The sequence below is a fragment of the Chelonia mydas genome, chromosome 8 (genome assembly GCF_015237465.2).
Source record: "Chelonia mydas isolate rCheMyd1 chromosome 8, rCheMyd1.pri.v2, whole genome shotgun sequence".
NCBI classification, from domain to species: Eukaryota; Metazoa; Chordata; order Testudines; family Cheloniidae; genus Chelonia; species Chelonia mydas.
The window spans coordinates 77,537,736-77,560,162 of NC_057854.1; the positions used below are offsets into that span (position 1 = coordinate 77,537,736).

The 22,427-nt window shown below is 41.3% G+C and overlaps 1 protein-coding gene across 3 annotated transcripts in view; it reads left to right on the top strand.

The window, feature by feature from the left end:
* The window catches only part of SYDE2 (synapse defective Rho GTPase homolog 2), a 50,531-nt gene extending 32,101 nt beyond the window's left edge, over positions 1-18,430 (top strand). For all 3 annotated transcript variants that reach the window (XM_037906368.2, XM_037906369.2, XM_043521352.1), the window contains 3 exons: positions 7,698-7,879; positions 10,199-10,430; positions 16,001-18,430. In XM_037906368.2, the coding sequence (XP_037762296.1) occupies positions 7,698-7,879; positions 10,199-10,430; positions 16,001-16,503 (917 nt within the window). In that variant the 3' untranslated portion in view covers positions 16,504-18,430. The remainder of the gene's footprint in view (positions 1-7,697; positions 7,880-10,198; positions 10,431-16,000) is intronic.
* Positions 18,431-22,427: the final 3,997 nt, after the last annotated feature.

Genomic DNA, 22,427 nt, shown 5'->3' on the forward strand with positions numbered 1-22,427 from the left:
AGGAGAATGCAGCAGTAAGCTGGTAGTCAGGAGAGCAAAAGCTTGAGGTTCAAAAAAATAACTGCAGCCTCTTACAGGGCTAATTTAGCAAAGGGAACAGCAAAAGGATTGAGAGGTCAAAGGGCACTCCATGGCTCAAAACTATTCTGTTATTCAGGGAGTAAGCAAGAGAAAGTTATCTTGGGGGGTGGAGGTGAGGGGGAGAAGTTGGTCCCGTGACCATGGACTCTATTACATGGAGCTCAACAGAGATGTTTTTAATAAATGGTTGAGTGTTCTCGCTATGTTATAAACTTCAGCTTGTTTAGGACATTTTCCCTCTTCCTAGTTCCCATTGCAAAGTAATTCTGATTTCGGATTCCTCTTTGAAGAACAATTTGATCTGAAGCACAAAAGAAAAGGTTATAGAAAATTATTGCCTCTTGCTTCTTCTGCTTAATACCTAGAACCACAATGTACAACAAAATTCTGCCAAGTTGGTTACATAAATATCCCACACATGAAATATAGGCCTCTAAAATAAGGGGAAAGGAATGGAAATGTGGAATACGAGGCCATAGTAAGTCATTTAACAGGGAGTACTGTGATCAATCCATCCACTTAACTCTGGGCTGCATGATTTAACAGAGTAGTACAAAATTCAGAGAGAATATGGGCATAGGAAAACATGTATGGTATTTTTGTTTCCCCGATGGAACGTTCATATTTTTGAAATGCACTGTAGACTGTTACCTGTTGTGTGGTGATCTCTAAAGACATGATGGTGAATCTTCATCATCTGCTGCTGAATACTCACTATATGTTACATGCCCCTTTGGTCTTAAGTTACACTAAATTAAAACAAAAAATCTCCTGAGTTCTCTGTTATAGTGGGAGCCTGGTAGCACATGCTACAGTCAAGATAACTATATAGTCCCTTCTCTGTGTCCAAAATGTTAATTTTTGTGATGTCTGAAATTTCCTTTCTAGGACTCTTCCCCAAAGTGAAATTTTTTGTTAAATTTGCACAAAAATCTCTTCAGCTGTTTTTGATTTGGGCATTAGTGGGAAAGAAAAGTACTTTGCACAGTGTACCAATAAACTATGTATATTAGGGCTGTCGATTGAACGCAGATAACTCACGCGATTAACTCAAAAAAATTAATCGCAATTAAAAAAATTAATCGCTATTAATTGCATTGTTAAACAATAGAATACCAATTGAAATTTATTAAATATTTGTGGATGTTTCTCTACATTATCAAAGATATCAATTTCAATTACAACACAGAATACAAAGTGTACAGTACTCACTTTATCTTATTTTTATTACAAATATTTGCACTGTAAAAATTACAAACAAAAGAAATAGTATTTTTCAGTTCACCTCATACAAGTCCCATAGTGCAGTTTTTTTTAATCATGAAAATGCAAGTTACAAATGTAGGGGTTTTTTTGGTTACATAACTGCACTCAAAAACAAAACAATGTAAAACTTTAGAGCCTACAAGTCCAATCAGTCCTACTTGTTGTTCAGCCAATCGCTAAGAGAAACAAGTTTGTTTACATTTATGGGAGATAATGCTGCCCACTTCTTAATTACAGTGTCACCTGAAAGTGAGAACAGGCATTTGCATGGCACTGTTGTAGCTGGCGTTGCAAGGTATTTGTGCCAGATGTGCTAAAGATTCATATGCCTCTTCATGCTTCAGCCAGAGGACATGCTTCCATGCTGATGATGCTCGTTAATTAAATTTGTGACTGAACTCCTTGGGGGAGAATTGTATGTCTCTGGCTCTGTTTTACCCACATTCTGCCATATATTTAATGTTATAGCCATCTCGGATGATGATCCAACATGTTGTTTGTTTTAAGAACACTTTCACTGCAAATTTGACAAAATGCAAAGATACCAATGTGAAATTTCTAAAGATAGCTACAGCACTCGATCTAAGGTTTAAGAATCTGAAGTGCCTTCCAAAATCTGAGAGGGATGAGGTGTGGAGCATGCTTTCAGAAGTCTTAAAAGAGCAACACTCTGATGCGGAAACTATGGAACCCAAACCACCAAAAAAGAAAATCAACCTTCTGCTGGTGGCATCTGACTCAGATAATGAAAATGAACATGTGTTGGTCTGCACTGCTTTGCATTGTTATTGAGCAGGACCCGTCATCAGCATGGACGTATGTCCTTTGGAATGGTGGTTGAAGCATCAAGGGACATATGAATCTTTAACGCATCTGGCACATAAATACCTTGCGACGCCAGCTACAACAGTGCCATGCAAATGCCTGTTCTCACTTTCAGGTGATATTGTAATTAAGAAGCGGGCAGTATTATCTCCCGTAAATGTAAACAAACTTGTTTGTCTGAGCAATTGGCTGAACAAGCAGTAAGACTGATTGGACTTGTAGGCTCTAAAGTTTTACATTTTTATTTTTGAATGCAAGTTTTTTTGTACATAATTCTACATTTGTAAGTTCAGCTTTCATGATAAAGAGATTGCACTACAGTACTTGTATTACGTGAATTGAAAAATCCTATTTCTTTTGTTTTTTACAGTGCAAATATTTGTAATAAAAATAAATATAAAGTGAGCGCTGTACATTTTGTGTTCTGTGTTGTAACTGAAATCAATATATTTGAAAATGTAGAAAACATCCAAAAATATTTAAATAAATGGTATTCTATTGTTTAACAGTGCGATTAATCGCGATTAATTTTTTTAATCGCTTGACCGCCCATATATATAATATATAATAAACCAGCCTTGCTTTTTGAAGAGGGCCACAGCAATAAAAAAACTGTAATCTGAATTTTGAGATGGATCCTTGAAAGGACATGCCTTTACTAGATTGAAAGGAAGGGTAAAAAATTTTATTTAAATATATGTTGGGTTGAATACTGTGTACTGAGTGTGCGTGATATAACATTTCTTTCAGTTGGGAAGTGTGCACTTAAACTTAGATGCACGTCTGAGCAATGCACACCCATTTAGCATGTCTGTAGGTAAGAGCCTGCTCTTGTTGATGTAAATTTTGAAATTCACATTGGTTTCAACGGGAGCAGAACATGGCTTCAGGTGTGGACTGTTTGTCTCTAGAAGTTTATAATCTTCTCAAACTGAGAAGCTCCAGATTTTTTTTTTCCTTTTTCCTCTGCCCTTACTTTCTTTCCTTACTTACTTATAGGCTTTAAAAACCTAGGAGAGTTAATGTTAAAAACTATTAATGCCCTGATAAAGTTATACAGCTAAAACTAGAACAAATCAGCTGTGCTTTCTACGGCAGTGTTAATTTGGCCATGTTGCAGTAATCAGAAAAGTAGGAGTAGGAAATAGTACATTTGTTTAATAGGGGCGAGTTAATATTGCTCTTGGAATCTTAGGTCCCCATTTTCTGACTTGCTACAATTGTGACTGTTCTTTCCTAACATTGTTTCAATGCAGTACATTTTCCTTTTTTCCTTTTCTTTCAAAGAAATAAGAACAAAGATTGATAATAGTTGTAATAGTTATATTTCACGTATGAAGACCATCTAAGGAGGAAAAATTAAATCTCTCCACTCTGTGTTTATGCGAAATTAATTTTTAACAAAATCTTTAGTGACAGTTTACTTGACAGCTGGCTCATAGGGCAAGCTTTGCACTGAGATTTGTAACAACTCGTTTTGTTAAAAAACACAAAAGTGATGGTATTTCTGTCATGGTTTGGGGAGTGATGTGTCCTGTGTTTGGCAGATACTTAAAATTATACCTCTCTATTTCCTGCTTCCAGCTCTATCATTCTAGATCGGGGTGGGCAAACTTTTTGGCTTGAGGGCCACATCTGGGAATAGAAATTGTATGGCGGGCCAAGAATGCTCACAAAATTTGGGATGGGGTGCAGTAGGGTTTAGGGCTCTGGTTGGGGGTGCAGGCTCCGGAGTGGAGCCAGAAATGCGGAGTTCGGTGTGCAGAAGGAAGCTCCGGGCTGGGGCAGGAGAGTGGGGGGGGGGGGGGGAGGCTCTGAGGTGGGGCTGGGGATGAGGAGTTTGGGGTGTAGGAGGGTGCTCCGGGCTGGGACCGTGGCGTTCGGAGGACAGGAGGGGGATCAGGACTGGGACAGGGGATTGGGGTGTGGGAAGGGGTGCAGGCTCCAGCTGGGGGTGTGGGCTCTGGGGTGGGGCTGGGGATGAGGGGTTTGGGGTGCAGGAGGGTGCTCTGGGCTGGGATCGAAGGGTTGGGTTAGCACGCTGGGAGCGGCTCAGGGGTGCAGGCTCCAGGTGGCGCTTATCTCAAGCGGCTCCTGGAAGAAGCGGCATGTCCCTTCTCTGGCTCCTATACGGAGGTGTAGGCAGGCATCTCTGCGCGTGTCCAGCTCTGTCCGCAGGCATCGCCCCTGCAGCTCCCATTGGCTGTGGTTCCTGGCCAACAGGAGCTGCGGGGGTGGTGCTTGGGGCGGTCGTAGCATGCAGAGCGGATGCCCCTGGCTGCCCCTAAGCATAGGAGCTAGAGGGAGGGGGGGGCATGCTGCTACTTCTGGGAGCTGCGTGGTGCGGCCCCTGACCCTGCTCCCTGCCTGGCACAAGGCAAGCCCCAGACCCCACTCCCCAGCAGGAGCTTGAGGGCTGGATTAAAACGGCTGGTGGGCCAGATGCGGTCCGCGGGCCATAGTTTGTCCATCCCTGTATTAGATGCTGCCACGAACCGAAGTTAATTATGGTAATATTTTATGAAAAGGAGTTTTAGCTAAAATGAAATATCAGATTGTAATACGTTTAACTGAGCTGTATCTTAATTAAAGTGGTTATTTGCATGATACGCTGTGCTTGGACATTTTGTAGCAGAGATTGCCTTTTTTAATTTAGTTTTTTTAAATGAGAGTAGTAAAAGAGGTAGGGCAGAGAGAGAGAGGTAAAAAGCTACACATCTTTAGGAGGTTTCCTTGTTTTCATAATATTGTGTGTTTTGCTTCTAGATATCTGGCCTGTGTTTGTCGTTTCCAAGTGGCTATGATTAGTGCTCTTGTTTTTTCTGTAAGCATTTGAAATAGTACTCACTCTGAAGTATTAGCCAGGAGTTTAGACCTGTTTACAAAAATTTTCAAATGCTGAGGTTAACTCCCCGCACCCATTCCCCCGCTGCCCTTTTCCTTGATTCTGTATTAGACAGATGGAGAGGCTCACAGAGAAGCAGGTATAGTGAAATGCTTCCTGGCTGTTGGCATCCCACAGAATCACATTTCTTTTCTCCTTTTCCTCCTCCCTTTGTACCCCAATCCTTTCCAAAATGACTTTTACAAATAGTAATCTGCATGTCCCTCGTTTCAACATCTTAATGTTGGGACTGTAGCAGTAATTCTCTACTAGTTAGTGTTTTCTGGGATCAAGAAAATTTTCAGAAGTAGGTCCTTGCATTCACTGCTGCAAAAGTCTGTAATCTTGATACAGTCTTGCGTTTAGTGAGAGTTGCAGGAGTTCTGCACTTCTTGGGCTTGGACATATAGTTGCCAAAGAGGTGATAGGTGGAAATGTCAATGAATGGGAATGGATGCTGTGTCCATTTTATTCTGTGACCACTGATCTACTTGTTGACTAGTGCAGCAGCTGTAAATGCAACAGGTGGTTAGAAAGTGGGACGTTGGGTGGGGTTGATGTTTTTTGTTTTAGGGAACAGCTGCTCTTTTCTGCTTTGGATTCATGTTAGTACGCAGAGCATGGCCTTTATTGGTACTTGGTAATCAGGCACATTTTATAAACCAAAATAAGAAACAATGAGATGAATAGGAAAGAAATTAATCACCAGGCACACATGAAGCCGTGTGTCACTAGACTTTGGCGTAGCAGAGAGATTTAGGTCATTCCTAGTTACTGTAGGTATCCCTTCCTTTCCTGAGACAGCAGACGTGTGGGAAGGCTACTGTCAGCTTCTTTTCTGCTCTTTCCCTACTTCTTGTAAATGGCAGGATCCTGGAGTTACATTCTCCAACTCACCCTTGAGAGAACTGTGGATGAGATCACTGATAGCATGCAGTTTCCATGCATGCATGTGCCCACCCATACAGGCATCTTTCCTTTGAGAGTACCAGGCACCTGTCATATGTCAAGCGTCCTCTGGTGCCTTCACCTGGATTAAAACACTGTCTGTGGGCCTCAGTATAAGTTAATGTAAATGCAAAATAGTTATTCGAGTAATCAAGAACTTTTATTTTATTTTCTCTTTTGGTATTCTGGCTCTGAATAATTCTAGACAGTAGTACTGCACTGCTTTTGTTCTGGAAGGACAGAGTCTTTTACAGAAGATGGTAGAACCACCAACGCAGAGGAGCTGGTGTAATAAATAGCACTGTTGAGAGTCCAACAAAGGCTCTATTGCACTGTCATGCAGCAGAGCCAGCAAGTAGTGTGGAGCAGAACAAAAGGGTCTGGGGAAGAGCAAGAGAGCAATCTTAACCCAGTGGGGGCAGAGTCCCAATTTTGATGCACTTGTAGACTTGCACTGAACATCAATGAGAAGCATTATTTGTATGAATAATCCTGTACTGAGAGAACAATATCTCTCTCATTCTGGGGCTGCTAGAGTTCTGTCATTAATGGGTGTATTTAAGGTGTTCAAATTTTTAATGTGTCCTGGACTATGAAAATGTCTGCGAAAGAGAGTTCTGATTCGAAATAAGGCAATTAATCTTCATTCTTGTGTGTGACTTTAATACTAGTATGGATTGCGTATGACAAGCTTTGGTGGAATGCATTTGTGACCTGTCAGAACTGGAGAGATTTTTATCATGGAGAAGTAAAATGCTCTCATGTTAGCAGTCATTACTGCACCTACTGTGCACAACATAGGCAGTTTCTAAAGTGCTCTGTATACTGGCACTGCAAAAATAGAGGAAGGATAGTTCAGTGGATGGGGACTGGCTTGGGAGACCTGGGTTAAATTCTTGATCTGCCACAAACTTCCTGGGCAAATCACTGAGGATATGTGTACACTGCAGCCACAGGCTATGATTTAACCTAGCTAGCCACCTGGGCCATTACCCAGGATTCTGGACTGGGTTGTACAGCCCATGCTGAAGCCTGGGATGCTGCAGCTTCATCTATTCGGCATCTGTAAAATGGGGATAATAGTATTTTCCTACCTCTCAGGGATGTTGTGAAGATACATTCATTTAAAGATTGTGAAGAGCTGAGATACTACAAAAAAAAAGAGGAGGACTTGTGGCACCTTAGCGACTAACAAATTTACTTGAGCATAAGCTTCCATGAGCTACAGCTCACTTCTTATACTCAAATAAATTTGTTAGTTGCTAAGGTGCCACAAGTACTCATTTTCTTTTTGCGAATACAGGCTAACACGGCTGGTACTCTGAAACCTGTCATTAGATACTACAGTAAATATAAAAGAGAAAGGTCTGAAGTGGGTCTGAGGTAAGTCTAGTACTAATAGTGCTATAAGCATATTTGAAAAAGTTTCCAGAGCCCCAAAATGTTATGAAGTAATGAAATAACGTCATTGGGCAATTACACTCCCAGTAATTCAAGCCCTTGGGAGCTCCCCAAATAATATGATTTTAGTCTGTTCTTATTTTCCCCCATGCAAATGTAAGATGTAGAAAACATCCTGGCGAATTCTCTTGTGGGAGGAGTGCAGGTTATGTGCCTTACAACTCCCAAGAAATTCTTCAACGTGAGAGTCTTCAGTTTGTTAAATGCATCTGTTCCTGTCTCTCTTGTGAAGGTGTCCTCAAGGATTATCTAAGAGAGCTGCCCTCTCCCCTGATAACTAAGCAGCTTTATGAAGCAGTGCTAGATGCCATGGTGAAAAATCCCTTGAAAATGACAGCAAGCAGTTGTGAAAATGACCCAAGTGACTCTGAGCATACGGTGGCCCTTTTGGATTGTCTGCCGGATGTTGAAAAGGTGAGTACTACTGGCCAGCTAAAACCATAATAAATCTCCAGTTGCAGAAGGGAAGGAACCCTTATTAGAATATACATAAATGCTGCTGAATTCTTATACTTCCTATTTGTAACCCAAATACCCACTTGATAGATAACACTTTCAAGCTGTCTTTAACTTTAAGATCTGTATTGCTGGGTTTAATTTGTACTTTGTGTGATTTACCTCTTCCGGTGTACAAAACTGAATTAAAAATGGCATACAGGTATTTTTTAATATTGTGAAAAGGGAGATCCTGACTATGAGTTGTATTAAATTCCCAGAGCTCTTTTTGTTATCCTGGGTCCCCTGGCCAATGCTTACCTGAGTAATAGCATTCCTCTCCCCTAAACATATGTGATAGGGCTATAAGCTGCCATATGTTGTAGCATAAGAGCTGCCGTGTTCCATCCAAGAGCTTCAGTGCATCCTTGACAGGCAAAGTGAACCCTGTATATAGATTATGGAGTGCTGTGGGAGGATTCAGTCTGAAAGGCACTCTGTAAATCCCTCTTGCTGAATTATTATTATTAACAATAGTGCAATAAAACTTTAACCTTTAATGTTTAATGTTGGCATAAATAGATTTTACGAGAGCAAAAATTAAAGATTATTTACAGAAAAACTAAAGAATGTGAACTGACTTGATTAAGTTTAATGTGTTTACTGTAAATGGACAAGCAAATTGCTTCTAAGCAAAGTAGAACATAGTAAATGTTTAACCTTTAGCCAGCAAATGTGCTTGTGTTAAGTATTTTATTACCTTAATTTAAAAGATGAATTAATGTTCCTTTAAGAAATTTTTATCGACTTGATTGCCAGGTGTTTGTTGGTTTTTCACTTCTGTGTTGTAAAGTGCCCAGAGTTCAGGATGGATGCTTCAGTAATAAATAAAATAATCCCATAGACAGCAGCTAGTCTGCGCCGCAGAATTGAATGCTCATCCTCCATTGAGGAGGACTGCATTTGAGGTGGTGAAAGGAGCAGGTCCTGCTTTTGTGTTTGTACATCTTTTCTGTTCTCTGATAGTTCAACGACTGCTTAACTTCTTGGTCTTACTGTTTAACACACAATATTACAGTGCCATTGCTCTCAGAGGTGCACATCCTATGGCAGGTGTGCCCAGACCGCAGCTTGGGAGCCACAGGCGGCTCTTTTACAGTTAAAGTGCAGCTAACAGAGCCCCCCCCATATCCCTTCCCACCTACCACACTGGAGGAGTGGGGGGGGGGGGGGGAGTTTGTGGCTTCTTCTCTGCGGTGAGGTGGTGGGGCTTCAGCCCCATGGGGCATGACTGCCAGGGCTTGAGCCCTGAGATTCCCCTCGGTAGGCACATCTAGCTCTCAAACTTCTGAAGATTATCATATGCAGCTCGGAGGGTTAGTAAGTTTGGCCACCCTATCCTATGACTGTGGGATGTATTGCCTGAGGTACCATTCTCTCTCCCTGATGATATGTGTTCTTCAGGAGAGATTAAAGGAGCAGCCTTAAACATTTTGAGCAGATACTAACCCCTCATTGGGGTGTCTATGGGGTTGCACATTCATAAACAAAGCCCTTTTCTTCAAGATTACAACTATTCCTAGAAGTTACCCTTCTAACTGAGGGGTGCTGTACATAGGACTTGAGTGTCTATGGTTGACAATCCAGTACTTTTAAAGAATACTCAATTCATGTAGGGCCAGATTTGGCCATCCACAACGCATGTTGAGTCGTATTGTATTCTTCTAGTCCCACTTTGTTCAGTGGAACTACCCCTGGGGTAAGGAGCTAGACAATATGAGTAAAAGCACCAGAATCTAGTCCTTAATATTAAATGAAAGACACTTCCCCTTTGCAAAAGAATCCTTGTAAGCTAAGCATTTTGAATGCTGAAAAAGAGGTAATTCTAATAAGTCATTTCCACTTAAGGCAGACCTGGGTGGCCAGAAAACCGGATGGAGGTCAATTTTTATTTTTATCAAGCCAGACTGACTTCTTGTGTCCCTGCTTCTTCTTCAGTTTCTTTCCTTTCTCTGATGTCCTCTTTTCACTGTAAGAAAATCTATACACGTAGATCAGAGGTCAAGTAAGAGAGAAATTTTTTGCCCAAGACATCTGTCTTAACCAGCCTGCACTGTAATGGAGTCCAATACAACTTGATGTTCAGTGCTTAGATACTGCAGTGATTGTGTTATGGAAAAGCCTTAGATATGTAACAAGTACCCTTGAAAATAGCGCTGTTGAGCAAGAGCCATAGCATGATAACAGACTGTATTTTTGCTGTATCTAGTTACCTGAAACTTAACTTTTTCATTTTAGGCAACCCTAAAGATGCTGCTGGATCACCTGAAATTGGTGGCATCTTATCATGAAGTAAATAAGATGACATGCCAGAATTTAGCTGTGTGTTTTGGGCCTGTCTTACTGAGCCAGAGGCAGGAGACCTCCAATCATAATAACAGGGTCTTTACAGATTCAGAAGAGCTTGCTAGTGCCCTGGACTTCAAAAAACACATAGAAGTTCTTCATTATTTGCTCCAGCTATGGCCAGGTAATAAAATTTATGAAATAATTCTGTCTGATGAGAAAGCAATGTCAACAGATCCTAAAATATAACCGAATCTTTTACTGTGTGACTATAGAGTGTGGTTTACAGGGTATACAAACGGTATTGGGACTCTTCTCAGTTATTGGTTAATATGTCACAACATACTAAAGAGACCACAGTAATTTTATTATCAAAATTTGTCATTCAGTGGGAGATCCTGTGCTTTGGTGATCTGTCTACCAACTGAAAATGACAAGATTTTTAGTGTATTTTGTGTGTGGTTCTCAAGCAACTGTGATAAAAGATACAGAAATAGGCAAAAAACCCCACCTAGTGGTGGTGCTCCTGCACACGACCTAACTCAGGTTTCTGATGTGTTTGGTCATTTTGCGGGCTTTGGCCTGAACAGGTATAGATTCTTTTGGTTTTATGGGTTCCTAAATTGCACAGACAGACCTGCTGAATTATTATTTGTATTACAATAGTGGCTAGAAGCCCCAGTCAGAATTTGAGACTCCAGCTGTACAATTGTGTAGCAGAAGGCTTTGGGAAAATAGGTAATGAGCCAATCTTTGAGAGGTGCAGGGCACCCATAACTCCCATTCACTTCGTTGTGGGTTTCATGTGCTTAGCAGCTCTTGGGAACAGGCTCGAGTAGAAGGAAAGGGAAACGTTGATATTTTTTAATGAACCTGCCAGAATGCAAGTGAAGGACATAGTTCTATTCGGATCTGCGCTTCAGAGGTGGAAGGATGCTGCTAACTTCTCATTTCCTAAGGCAGGGGTGGGCAAACTTTTTGGCCCGAGGGCCACATCAGGGTTCCAAAACTGTATGGAGGGCCGGTTAGGGAAGAATGTGCCTCCCCAAACAGCCTGGCCACCACCCCCAATCCGGCCCCTCCCACTTTCTGCCCCCTGACTGCTCCCCTCAGAACCCCTGACCCATCCAAACCCCCTACTCTTTGTCCCCTGACCGCCCCTTCCCAGGACCCTCGCCCCTATCTGCCCCCCAGGACTCCACTCCCTGTCCCCTGACTGCCCCGACACCTATTCACACTCCTGCCCCCTGTCAGGCCCCCCCAGGACTCCCACGCCTATCCAACCCCCCCATGTTCCCTGTCCTCTGACACCCCCCCGCCCCAAACCTCTGCCCTATCCAACTGTCACCTGACTGCCCCCTGGGACCACCTGCCTCTTATCCAACCCCCAGCCCCCTTACCATGCCGTTCAGAGCAGCAAGTCTGGCAGCCGCGCCACCTGGCCGGAGCCAGACGCGCTGCTGTCCAGACCGCTGCCCGTGCGATGGCATGGCTGCAGGGGAGGGGCCGGGGACAGCCTCCCAGGCCAGGAGCTCAGGGGCTGGGGAGGACGGTCCCAAGGGCCGTAGTTTGCCCACCTCTGCCCTAAGGTGTTCAGGCACCTGATCAAAGCCCATTGTAGTCAGTGGAAAGACTTGCATTAACTACCGTGGGTTTTGGATTAGGCCCCTTATGAATTATTTTTGTATTCTCTTTCCTGTTTAGTAGCTAGCTATTGAACTGGATCCTGCAGTAATCCACAGTACCAGACTCAGCTATTGCAGTCTCATGGTTGTAAACTGGAGTTTGAGAAGATTACTGTGGGGTTCTTTAGCATCTTTTTATAATAGTTAAATATTCCCTGGCCAACAGAATCCATCAGTCACCTAGAGATATGTAAGTGGGAGGAAGATGAAGGTCTGCTATATCTCTTGTTACCTGATGTGAACGATCATTGAAGCCCACTTAGTTTCATAGTAATCTGATTTGTGACAGTGATCAGAAGTAATCTATTCCATTACCTACCTGCTTGTTAATATGTGTTTCTCAAATGTGCACAGAATTAAAATTTTTATTTTTGAGATTGCAGAGGTTAACTATAGTGATTTCATGAACTGTTTTTTCATCTGTTTTGCCTTTAGGACATACTAAAGCCTCTTGGGAAACTATTTGATTTGCATTAAAGTATCCATTGAAACATAAAGTACTTGATATGAGATTTAAACCAAATCCAAGTCACAGAGATTATTTAGTTTTAACTCAAACAGAAGAAATCCTTGTTCTTTCGTATAAGATTAACAGCAGATATATATGAAATGTTTGAGGGTATGTTGTGGCATGTGTTTGGGATGGCAAGTGACTCAGGTATAAGTGAAGTATGAAGGCCATCATATATTCTGTATATGCCATTCTTATTACAGAAAATCTGTTTCAGAAATGTTTGAGAATAAATATTTGTGTATCCCTTTACCAGTAAATCCTTCATACCAAGAGTCAGAATATAGGACCGGGAAGGAGAGGAAAATCATAATTATTACAAAACCTAAAAATTTACCTGAAATAGTTTTCCCATACATCATAATATCACAATTGAATTTGGGGTTGATATCTATCATCTGCTTGGGATAAAGAATAAAAATGCTGTACCTTTTAGAAAATGGGGAATCTCCACTTTTCCAGTGATGTATAGCAGTGGTTCTCCAGCTCTTTCTATCTGCAGACAACTCACAAACTGAGAGAGCTGCCCAGTTTCTCACTGGATGGTTCTGAAAGCATTTAATTCCAGAAACCACCAGGAAGGAATCCTGCAACTCGGGACTGTGTGAAGGAAAGAATTAAATATTTCTCTGGCAAGTTGTGTAAGAATAAATAAATAAAAGTTATTGGCCATTTAAACCATTTTAAGTTTATGTTGAAACAGTTTGAAGTGTTTTTCCTGGAGGGGGAGATGGATTAGCAGACAAAGTGCAGGTCAGGCATATGGGCACAATGAATGCAGTCTGCAGTTTATTACATAATAACTGCATAAGTGGGAATAAAGGTGAACTTCAAAAGTTTATTAATGTTTTTGTTTTTTAAGATCACAAATATATGTACTAATATATTTTGAAGTAGAAGTATATGAAGTCCAAATTTTTAAATATTAATCTTGTAACTCCACCAGGTGTACCCTAGCTCCTTTTTTCTTGGGAGGAAGATCTCAAAGTGGGTGCTGCTTTATCTAGCTAGTAACTGTGGTTATTATCTGTTGAGAGTCTTTAGAATGATTGAAGTCAGAGAATTGTTTGGGAAGATGTAATCTGTCTTTGGGTGGAGCTGTGAAATACAGGGTGGGGGGTTTGGATGAACAAACAAGTAGAGGGAAACACAAGAGTCTTCTGCAGGCTTGTTTAATTACCACAGAAATGCCAAATTTCTGAAGATACATGGAGAAGTGTTTTTTAAAAGTACCCTAAGGTTTCCTGTGCTACATTAGATACTGATCAGTATACATCATATTGTGGGGCAGACTGACTGAGCCTTCGTGCATACCTCTTCATCACTATCTCAAGCAATAACTTCCACCCTGGGAATATCACTAGAATATCCATGCTGCTGCTGCCGCCAAAAATGCTTGGCACAAAATCACTGCACTGCATGCTAATGCCATTTTAAGGTCTACAACAGCTGCAGCAGTCCCTCTGTCTGTGAGCACCTACTTACACTTTATATCCTGGCAATAGGAATGATGAGTTTGTTAGGAAATTTAAATTGCGTAGAGGAAGAAAAACCCAGTATAAGTATGCAAACTCTCATCCATTTGGTTTGGGGTGTTTTGTTTTGGATATTGAAATGTCTAATGCCCACTGCCAGTCAGATATTCTCAGCCATTAGACCAGCACTTTGTGGGGAGCCAGTGTTACTTCTGACTGTCACAGCAGTCTTGTGAAGCCAGTTGAAGGCCCTGAGGGGATGTCCCCATCAGAAGAACTGGAACAGCTGCTTATCCAAAGGATAAATGGCAGTGCTGTGGTCTTCCATATTCTTCTGGTCTGACAGTGATCCTGTCCTGGCACTGCCTCCACACTCAGGGGGCCAGGATTCCTATTCCTTCCAGATGTAACAAATGTACATCTGTTTCATTGTGGATGTGCTTTAGTATAACGACTCAACAGTCATTGACTAATAATGGAGCTGGCTGCTACAGGTTTGGCTAATTCAGCCTACAGAAATGAAAACATGGGTTGTATTTCTAGTTGCAAATTAAGGTGGGATTTGAACAAGTTGGTATCTTAGTTCACAACATGATCACTTCTGCTGGGAAACTAAAGCTACTAAATGTAGCTTTTTAGACAGGATCATGCAATACTGTCAAGCAGGCAAAAGATACCATAAGTAGAGAAGAGGTTTCCATCCCTCCTGTAATAAAAGTGTTCAAACCAATACTGTACAGTACCTTTGGTTTACAAGAACTGTGCAGAACAATGACTACGGTGAAATTTAAAGTAAAATATGAATGCTTAAATGTAAATCAGTATTCTGGGGGTAAAAAAAAAAATCTGACTCAAGAAGGAAAGATCACAGTCTAGTCTCTTAAACTTAATCTGCCTGTAGATTTAGCAAATTTGATAATAAACATGTTGTGCAATACTTCAATTTCCTTATTTTTCCAAGTGAAAACAAATGGGTCTTTGCTCAGTGGGAGAGTGTAAAGCCGGCAAGTTTTGTTAACCCCGGGACCCTTTGTGTTAATGGAGCATAGTCCAAACAGAAAGACTTTTGTTAATGTGAAATAAAACAAAAAGCCAAGAAAGTTCTTGAAGATTACTGTGGTATACCTAAAATGAGACTAATGTCTTGCATAGAGACCAGTTATGGGTCCAGACAGGAGAACATTCGAGACCTCCCAGGACTGAGCCCTTTATGCTTAAATATAGAGGACATTAATCAAAAAGTGACCGAGTTGGAATCTTCCTGATCTCTAGGTATTTGTGTATGCTACATTTCTAGCAGTGAAAGAGAATGCATAACCTGCTTCTTTAATTTCAAGAGGTAATAGTCCACTGCACAGCAAAAAGAAGTTAAGGTATTTAGGAGGCATGGGTCAGTAAAAATATTTGTACTGTTTACCATAGGAAGCCGGTAACAGAGGAGGAGTCTTAGTAACTTATGCTGTGTAATCATGAGTTCAGGTAACACACTCAAATGGGTTTGATGGTTTATTTTATCTTTGACATGGAGTTATGGCTGCTTAGATAAATTAATACAAAAGAGCTTCTATTGGTAGTGCACAAAACTTGGGACAAAAGAGAAATGCAAGAGTTCAACTCTGATGTGCCTTCAGCTTCTCTAGGTGTTTCTCCAGGTGGTACTTTTATTGTGTTTTTAACCTCTACAAGTGGTGCCTGCTTTTTGTTACACCATTTAGTTTGGAAGAGGCCTGTGAGCTAAGCTGTTTGCTTTTATTTGACCATAGCTAGATGATGATGAACTCATGCAGTTGAGTTAATCAACTCTCTGGAAGTTTTCTGTTTTTAAATGGACTTTTTCAGTTGTGGATTAAATATGGCATGAATCTTCAAAACTGAGCTTTCCATTAGATTTTCCTTCTAATCTAAGTGATGTCAGATAATGGCAGAAAAAATAATAGTGGAATGTGTTGGCCATAAGTTTGCATGTATTAATGCATGTTTTGAGTGTGTAAAGTAGAGTGAAATAAATGGACAACCTTTCGTTGCTGGTCTCTACTAGCAATCTGATTGTTATGATTTTCATTAAACTTCTTCTTTGTTCTAGTGCAATGTTCAACTGCCAAAGAATCAACATACTCAAACATGTTTCCAGGGAACCAGTCGTCTTTGAATTATCTGAGACCCAAGAAGCAGCGGCCTCAGATGTTGAATTTGAGCAGTACTGAAATGTCAGGGGTACTTAGGCCCAGACCAGCCAGACTAGACAGTCCCTCAAGTAATCGCTATGCAGGAGACTGGAGCAGTTGTGGGGAAAACTACTTTTTAAATCCAAAGGAGACCCTAAATGAAGCAGACTATGATGATGTTCCTTCAGAAGATACAGAAAGTGGGGAAGATTGCAGCAAAGTAGATGGACCAGATAGACTGATTGAACATGCAAAATCCATGTCTAAAGAGCATACATTTCAGACCTATTTGACAATGCAAACAATAGATTCAGCAGTGGACCACAGAGTAAACCTCAAAGACCTGCAAGAAAGTATTGATACTCTGATAGGAAACTTGGAGCGGGAACTCAACAAAAACAAACTAAATATCACTTACTAATTTCCTTGCGTGATACCTGCTGTTGATACCTCCCTGTTCCTCCACCCGTCTCTTCAAAAAAGTCTGTCTGTGGGTTTTTTAATGAATTGTGGAATAATCTGTGGCCTCCCTTGGATAAACAAATCCAATTTAGCCAATCCATTATTGTGGATCATTTTTCTTCTCATTAGAAGAATACATTGGCCTCACCCTCTGTGGTTTAAGTTGGCCTTTTAGACTATGCGAATTGATGTTAGGAAGAAGTGATTTCCCCTCTCACCCCTTCAAGGTACTATGCACTTATGAAGCTTGGACAGTATGTGACAGGAGCTAAGGTGCCATCTTTGTCTGCTCTGTGTAGCAACAGCACTCTTAGTTCCTGAAACTTTATACCTGGTACGGATATGCCTCTTAGTCGAGGATTAGTGTTTCTTGGCCTGTGATTTGCAGCATGAACTTTAGGTAGATCCCATTCTACCCTGTATGTCACCTTTTCATTTGCAGTGCAAAGGCTGCTATGAAAAAATGCTTTTTATACGTATATAAAAGTTTAACTGTACAAAATATTATTGTATTCCTGTATTAACACTTTTCAGTAATTATTTAAACCTGCAAAAATTAAATATTTTTCTAACCTTGTTTGTATATATTTATGTACATGTTTGTATAGTTATATTGGGAAGCGGGAAATCTGAATTAGATAAGGAAACCATTTCTAAAGAGCTCCACATTGTGATGCCAAAACAAGGAATCGCTTGAGCAATGTAGCATTTGATTTTACGCACAGAAATATGTGCCGAGAGAGAGGACATAGTGAATGATTAATATAAATGACCTTGTGTCACATGTTACGCTTCAGTTCACAGCTGTTGACTATTAACTACATAAAGAAACCATCCAGTTTAGTTTTAAGAATTATTCCAGCATTTCCTAAGTGTTTCCAGTGAACCTGTCTGTTCCCTTTAAAGGTGCCCTTCAGGCAAAGAAGGGGGATGGAAAGGATTGTGCTATTTATTTTTTTAATCCTTTCTGATGTATAAAGAAGGTCTGAAAGGGTTTTGGGTTTTCAAGCTTTTATTTGGTGGGGGGGGATTGTGCTTTTTATTTTACCTTCAAAATAGCAGACTGTTAAATCTTTAATACCTTTGGAGGTCATCTTGCATGATTCAGATGTTCATTGGGAACTTGGAGGTGATAAATACTTATGAAAGGCAGTCGTTTTCCCCCCCACCCCCAAGTGTTTTAATTAAATAGGTGTTAACCAAAACAAACAAAATCAAGAGTTTTAAATAGTCGGAATGAAAATCACATCCCCTCTCAATTAATCAAATTTCATTTCCTTGGTATCTGTGATCTCATAATACAGTCATATCTCCTGTCATCCATAGAGTCTTCCATGGCAGGTAACTGAATTTCTAAAATAAAAAAAGCAGAGAAAATATTTGTTGTTAAATTTTTTAAAAATCTCAAGCCACCTTTGTAATGTCATAACAAGCAAAAGGGCACAAACCCATTGTTTTTCTTTTATAGGCCACAGCATTTTTACTGGGAATCCAAACATCCGGTCTTAATCAACTAGCAGTATAGGATTTAATTTTCTTCTTTCTTTTCAGTATGTGAGCATCCTTCCATATCTTTCCTTTTGCCCTGTGGTAAGTGCTTTTAGCTAGTACATACTTCTATATATTGCCAGGTTTTATAGTTATTTATTTACAGTAGAATGTCATTGAGAATTAGGGTACAGTTTTACCACCTTTTTCTAAAGGAATATCTGAGCATAGTTTCAAATGATTTATTCATTCTCATTAATTTATTTTTGTTATAAGTGTTAAAATATGCAATACAATATTGTTTAAAATGTAAATTTAACCTGACACATTTATCAATAAATCAATGTATTTTTTTAAACTTTTATACGGAATGTGTATAATTTTTAAACTATAAATTTTAATTCTAAATAAAAATTTGAATTGAGAATAAAATGTGATCAAGTCTAATAAGTGGTTATTATTTAAAAATATACTTTAATTTAAGCTATCTACTGTACATATTCTTTGGCAGAATATATTATTTAATTGTTCGATAGATACTCTAGTGGTTTGCAGAATTTTTTTTTTCAGTCACTTGGAGTATTTTGTTTTCTAGATTGCAATTGCATTCATATAGGATTTTAAAAAATTATTGTAATAGCTTTTGCAGTTGATCTGTTTTTGTAAGCAACTTTGAAACCCAATGTTTTTGACCACAGTTCTTGGTATGTTGCAAAGATATGTTGATGGTTTGGGACAATCTGTTTCCATATCATTTGTGTGAATATATTTAGCATTAAAATATTTCTGTATAAATATTCTTTGGTAAACCAGACTATTTCTTAAATTCTGTGTTTACAATATAGACTACAAATGGGTCCATTATGCAAAAATATTTGGTGGAATTTTTTTTATTATTAAATGTACAGACATGTATTTCCAGTCTGAATGTTGTGTTACCATTTTATGCAGCAAACACATTGCTTTATCAAAATTAATTTAAACTTTAATATTTTAACAACATTAGAACACAGTAACCGGATGACCTGTAATGATTTACCTGAATTAATGTCAAGCTCATGAGTTGTTTAATTACACTAAAGCTTTCCTGTTCAGAGATTTTGTATAAGGGATCTAACTGCAGGTAAACAAAATTTATTTTGCAGTTGAATGATTGTGGTTGCCACATTTGCTTTTAAACGGGTTAAGACAACATCCTGTAATACCTTGATGTCCTGTAAACATCCCCCTCATTTGCAGACACAATTCCCTCTGGGTATTTTTTGTTTGTTATATACTGTGCCTATTTACATAACTGTTTATATAAATAATATGTGTTCAAGTTGCAGCTTTCTGTCAGACTTAGCGTTGTAAAAGATTCTTAAAGAGATAGATTAGTATGTAAATTCCCCATGACAGCGGAAGTTAAATGCAGGGATTAGAAGAGCATAGTTCTAGCAAAGTGCTAATTAGTATTCCTTCTAATAGATAGGTCTTCATGACATACAAGAGATGAGCCTCAGGTTCTGCAGTCTTTACTCAGGCAAAACTCCCAATGAACTCCATGGATAAGCCCTGAAATGCTTATTTAGTAATAAAATAAAGTTTCTTGAGTTACCCATTTCTGTGTGTTTTTCCAGTATAGTTCATAAAGGTGGTAGTGCAGTGGTTTACACTCTGCAGGGCCTCTTACTACCAGAAGGGATTTAAAAACTAGATTTTAGAGAACATAATATAATTCACAGGGGGAGACTGTCTTTGAGCTATGTGGCCTTTCTACTGTCCCAGATAATGAAGAAGTTAGATGCAAATGAAGATGACACAGAAATGTGTCAAGAAATCTTTCTCACTAGCATGCAAACTGCTTTCCCATAAGAAAAGTGTGGATATTTAAATATTTGTACGTGTCTGTTGATACACACACACGGCATGCCTGGGGAAAGCACCAATCAAATGACTTAATTTACAGTCCCATGGAAACAGGAGAATGGAACCAAGATTTATACTTCTGATACTGCTTAGTCACTGTCTTACAAAATGATCACAACACGTATCTGTAGATCTCAAAGGTAAGTACCATTTCACATATGGGGAAACTAAGACACACAGAGTTTAGCTGATTTGCTCTTGGTCATACAGCAAGACAGTGGCAAAGCTGGGGCAGAACCCAGGTCTCCTGACTCCCTATCACTGATGATGTCCACTCAGCTATTCTGTCTCTGGCAACATGCATCTCAGTAGTCAAAGCAATGTGCACCTGCTTTGTGAAGGAAACTTCAGCTGCTTCCCTCAGAATGGAGGTATTTATCATTGTTTGCCAACACTCCTACCATGGCTGAGCTACTGAATATCTCTGTCTGAACTTGAAGCAGTTGGAGAAGCAAAGCTGGAATACTTCCATTTAGACATGTTTAAGGTTGATCGGGAAGCCAGGCACCAATCTGGGCATGCATTTACCCCAGTTTGAGGAAAGGGTGAGGTGAGGTCTGGTTGCTGTGAGATTTTTGATGTGAGCTTCTCCAGGCTGGAAGCAGAGAGAATCTCCACTCAGCTCTTTTATTTCCTCCACAACAACTGGAGCAATGAAATTTTTGAAGCTGGTGGTTCTCAACTTCTTCCCAGTCTCCCTTGGGCAATCACATGCCTTCCCAATAACAACTAGGTTGCTTGGTGATTTTGGGACAACATAAAAACAAATTTGTTGAAGTGGGGTGTGATGTGGCAGCTTGGTTAAACCCCTACTCTCCAGAGCCCAGTTTGCTTCTGTGCTGTTTATTTCCATTCTCTAGGTATAGGCCTTTACTTATCTTACTGATGACCATCCCGACCGTAGCTCCCGCAACTCTCCAGGTCACGCTGCACTTTGGTTCTGTGCTCTCGTGCGTTTACGAACCTTCTTATTCTGTGGTCATCTGCAAATGTGAGCACCACAGAATTTGTTCTAAAGAAACACCTGACAAAGCACTTCCCTTATTGCAGCTTGTTCTTTCCCTTTCCCCTTTCAATGGAATTGACCAAAAAAGCCTCTGGATACCCAGAGTGCTCTATCAGGCTACAACTGGCAGGAGGTGGTGGTGTGCTCTACTGGGCTACTACCAGCAGGCGCCAAATATATGATCCTACCAACCCGGCCCCTCCTCAGTTTCTTCTTACCGCCAGTTGTGGTCGTTGGAACTGCAGTTGTTTGTGTAGCAAGTGCTTCCCTTCGTGTTTATAGTAGCTGTTAATTTTTAGTTTGTAGTTGTAGTTAGTAGTTTGTATACATAGTTGTAGTTTGTAGCTACGGTATTGGGGGTGGGGCTACCCCCCAATCCCTTCCCCTGAGTTCCAGGGCATGCCTCAGTCCCACGGGTTTAAGCCCTGTGGAACCTACAGTAAGCCTATGCCAACAGGCGGCCCCCATGATTCATGCCTAGCATGTCTGGGGAGACACACCAGACGGAGAAGGGCAGGATCTGTAAGGCATTCTGCCCCAGGACTAAGAAAGAGCGAGACTTTCGTCTTAAACAGCTCTTGATGGAGTCTGCTCTTTGCCCCCAGCCTGCCACAGACCGTCAGGACCCGGCACCATGCGCATCCTTGCGGAGCACCCCAGCCTCCGTATGCGACATGGCACTGAGCAAGGACTGTGGCCTAAGAGACCCTGGGTACCAGCACTCCCTGGCGCTGCAGGCTGCAGAGACAACCTGGCAGCGCTCCCACTCCCCGGTGCCGCACACATGGCACGAGGAGACTGCTGGGGTCGCTCCCCCGTGCCGAAGACAGCAGTGCCGACGGGCATGGCAGCAGTGCGTCCTATGCAGGAGTACTCAGCACCATTGGCTTTGGTTCCATTAAGGAGACCGTTGAGTCCAGTGCCCAGCAACACTCCTGAAAGGCAATGCCAGGTGGAGGAGTTGGACCTGCCCTCCACTCCAGAAAGCTGCCAGGGATCTGATTGCCATGATGGTGGCACCGTCTAGAGGCGGCAAGTCGGCCACGATGAGGTGGTCGCCCTCCCCACCTCAGCACTGCTCCTGATCTCCTGTGTCACGGCACCGTTTGCTGGCACCGGGTTCCAGGTGAGGCCCCCTGATGCCATCGGGGCAGCGATCGCCCTCCCCGACATCGAGGGTGGAGCGGCACCGGTCCCCAGCACCGACTTGAGAGGCACAGGTCCCCGTCACAATACCCTCGGCACAGGTGCCAACTTCTACTGGTGCCAGTGCGTGTTGACCCCCCTCTGCCCCTGACTCCACCCCTGCCCCCTCCCCTCCGGCCCCCATTCCAACCCTTTCCCCAGTCTCCGCCCCCTTCCTGCTCCTATTCAAACTCCTTCCCCAAATCCCTGCCTCAGCCCTGCCTCTTCCCCGCCTCCTCCCATGAGCATGCAACATTGCCACTTCTCTCCCCTCCCTCCCCCCTCCCTCTTGGAGG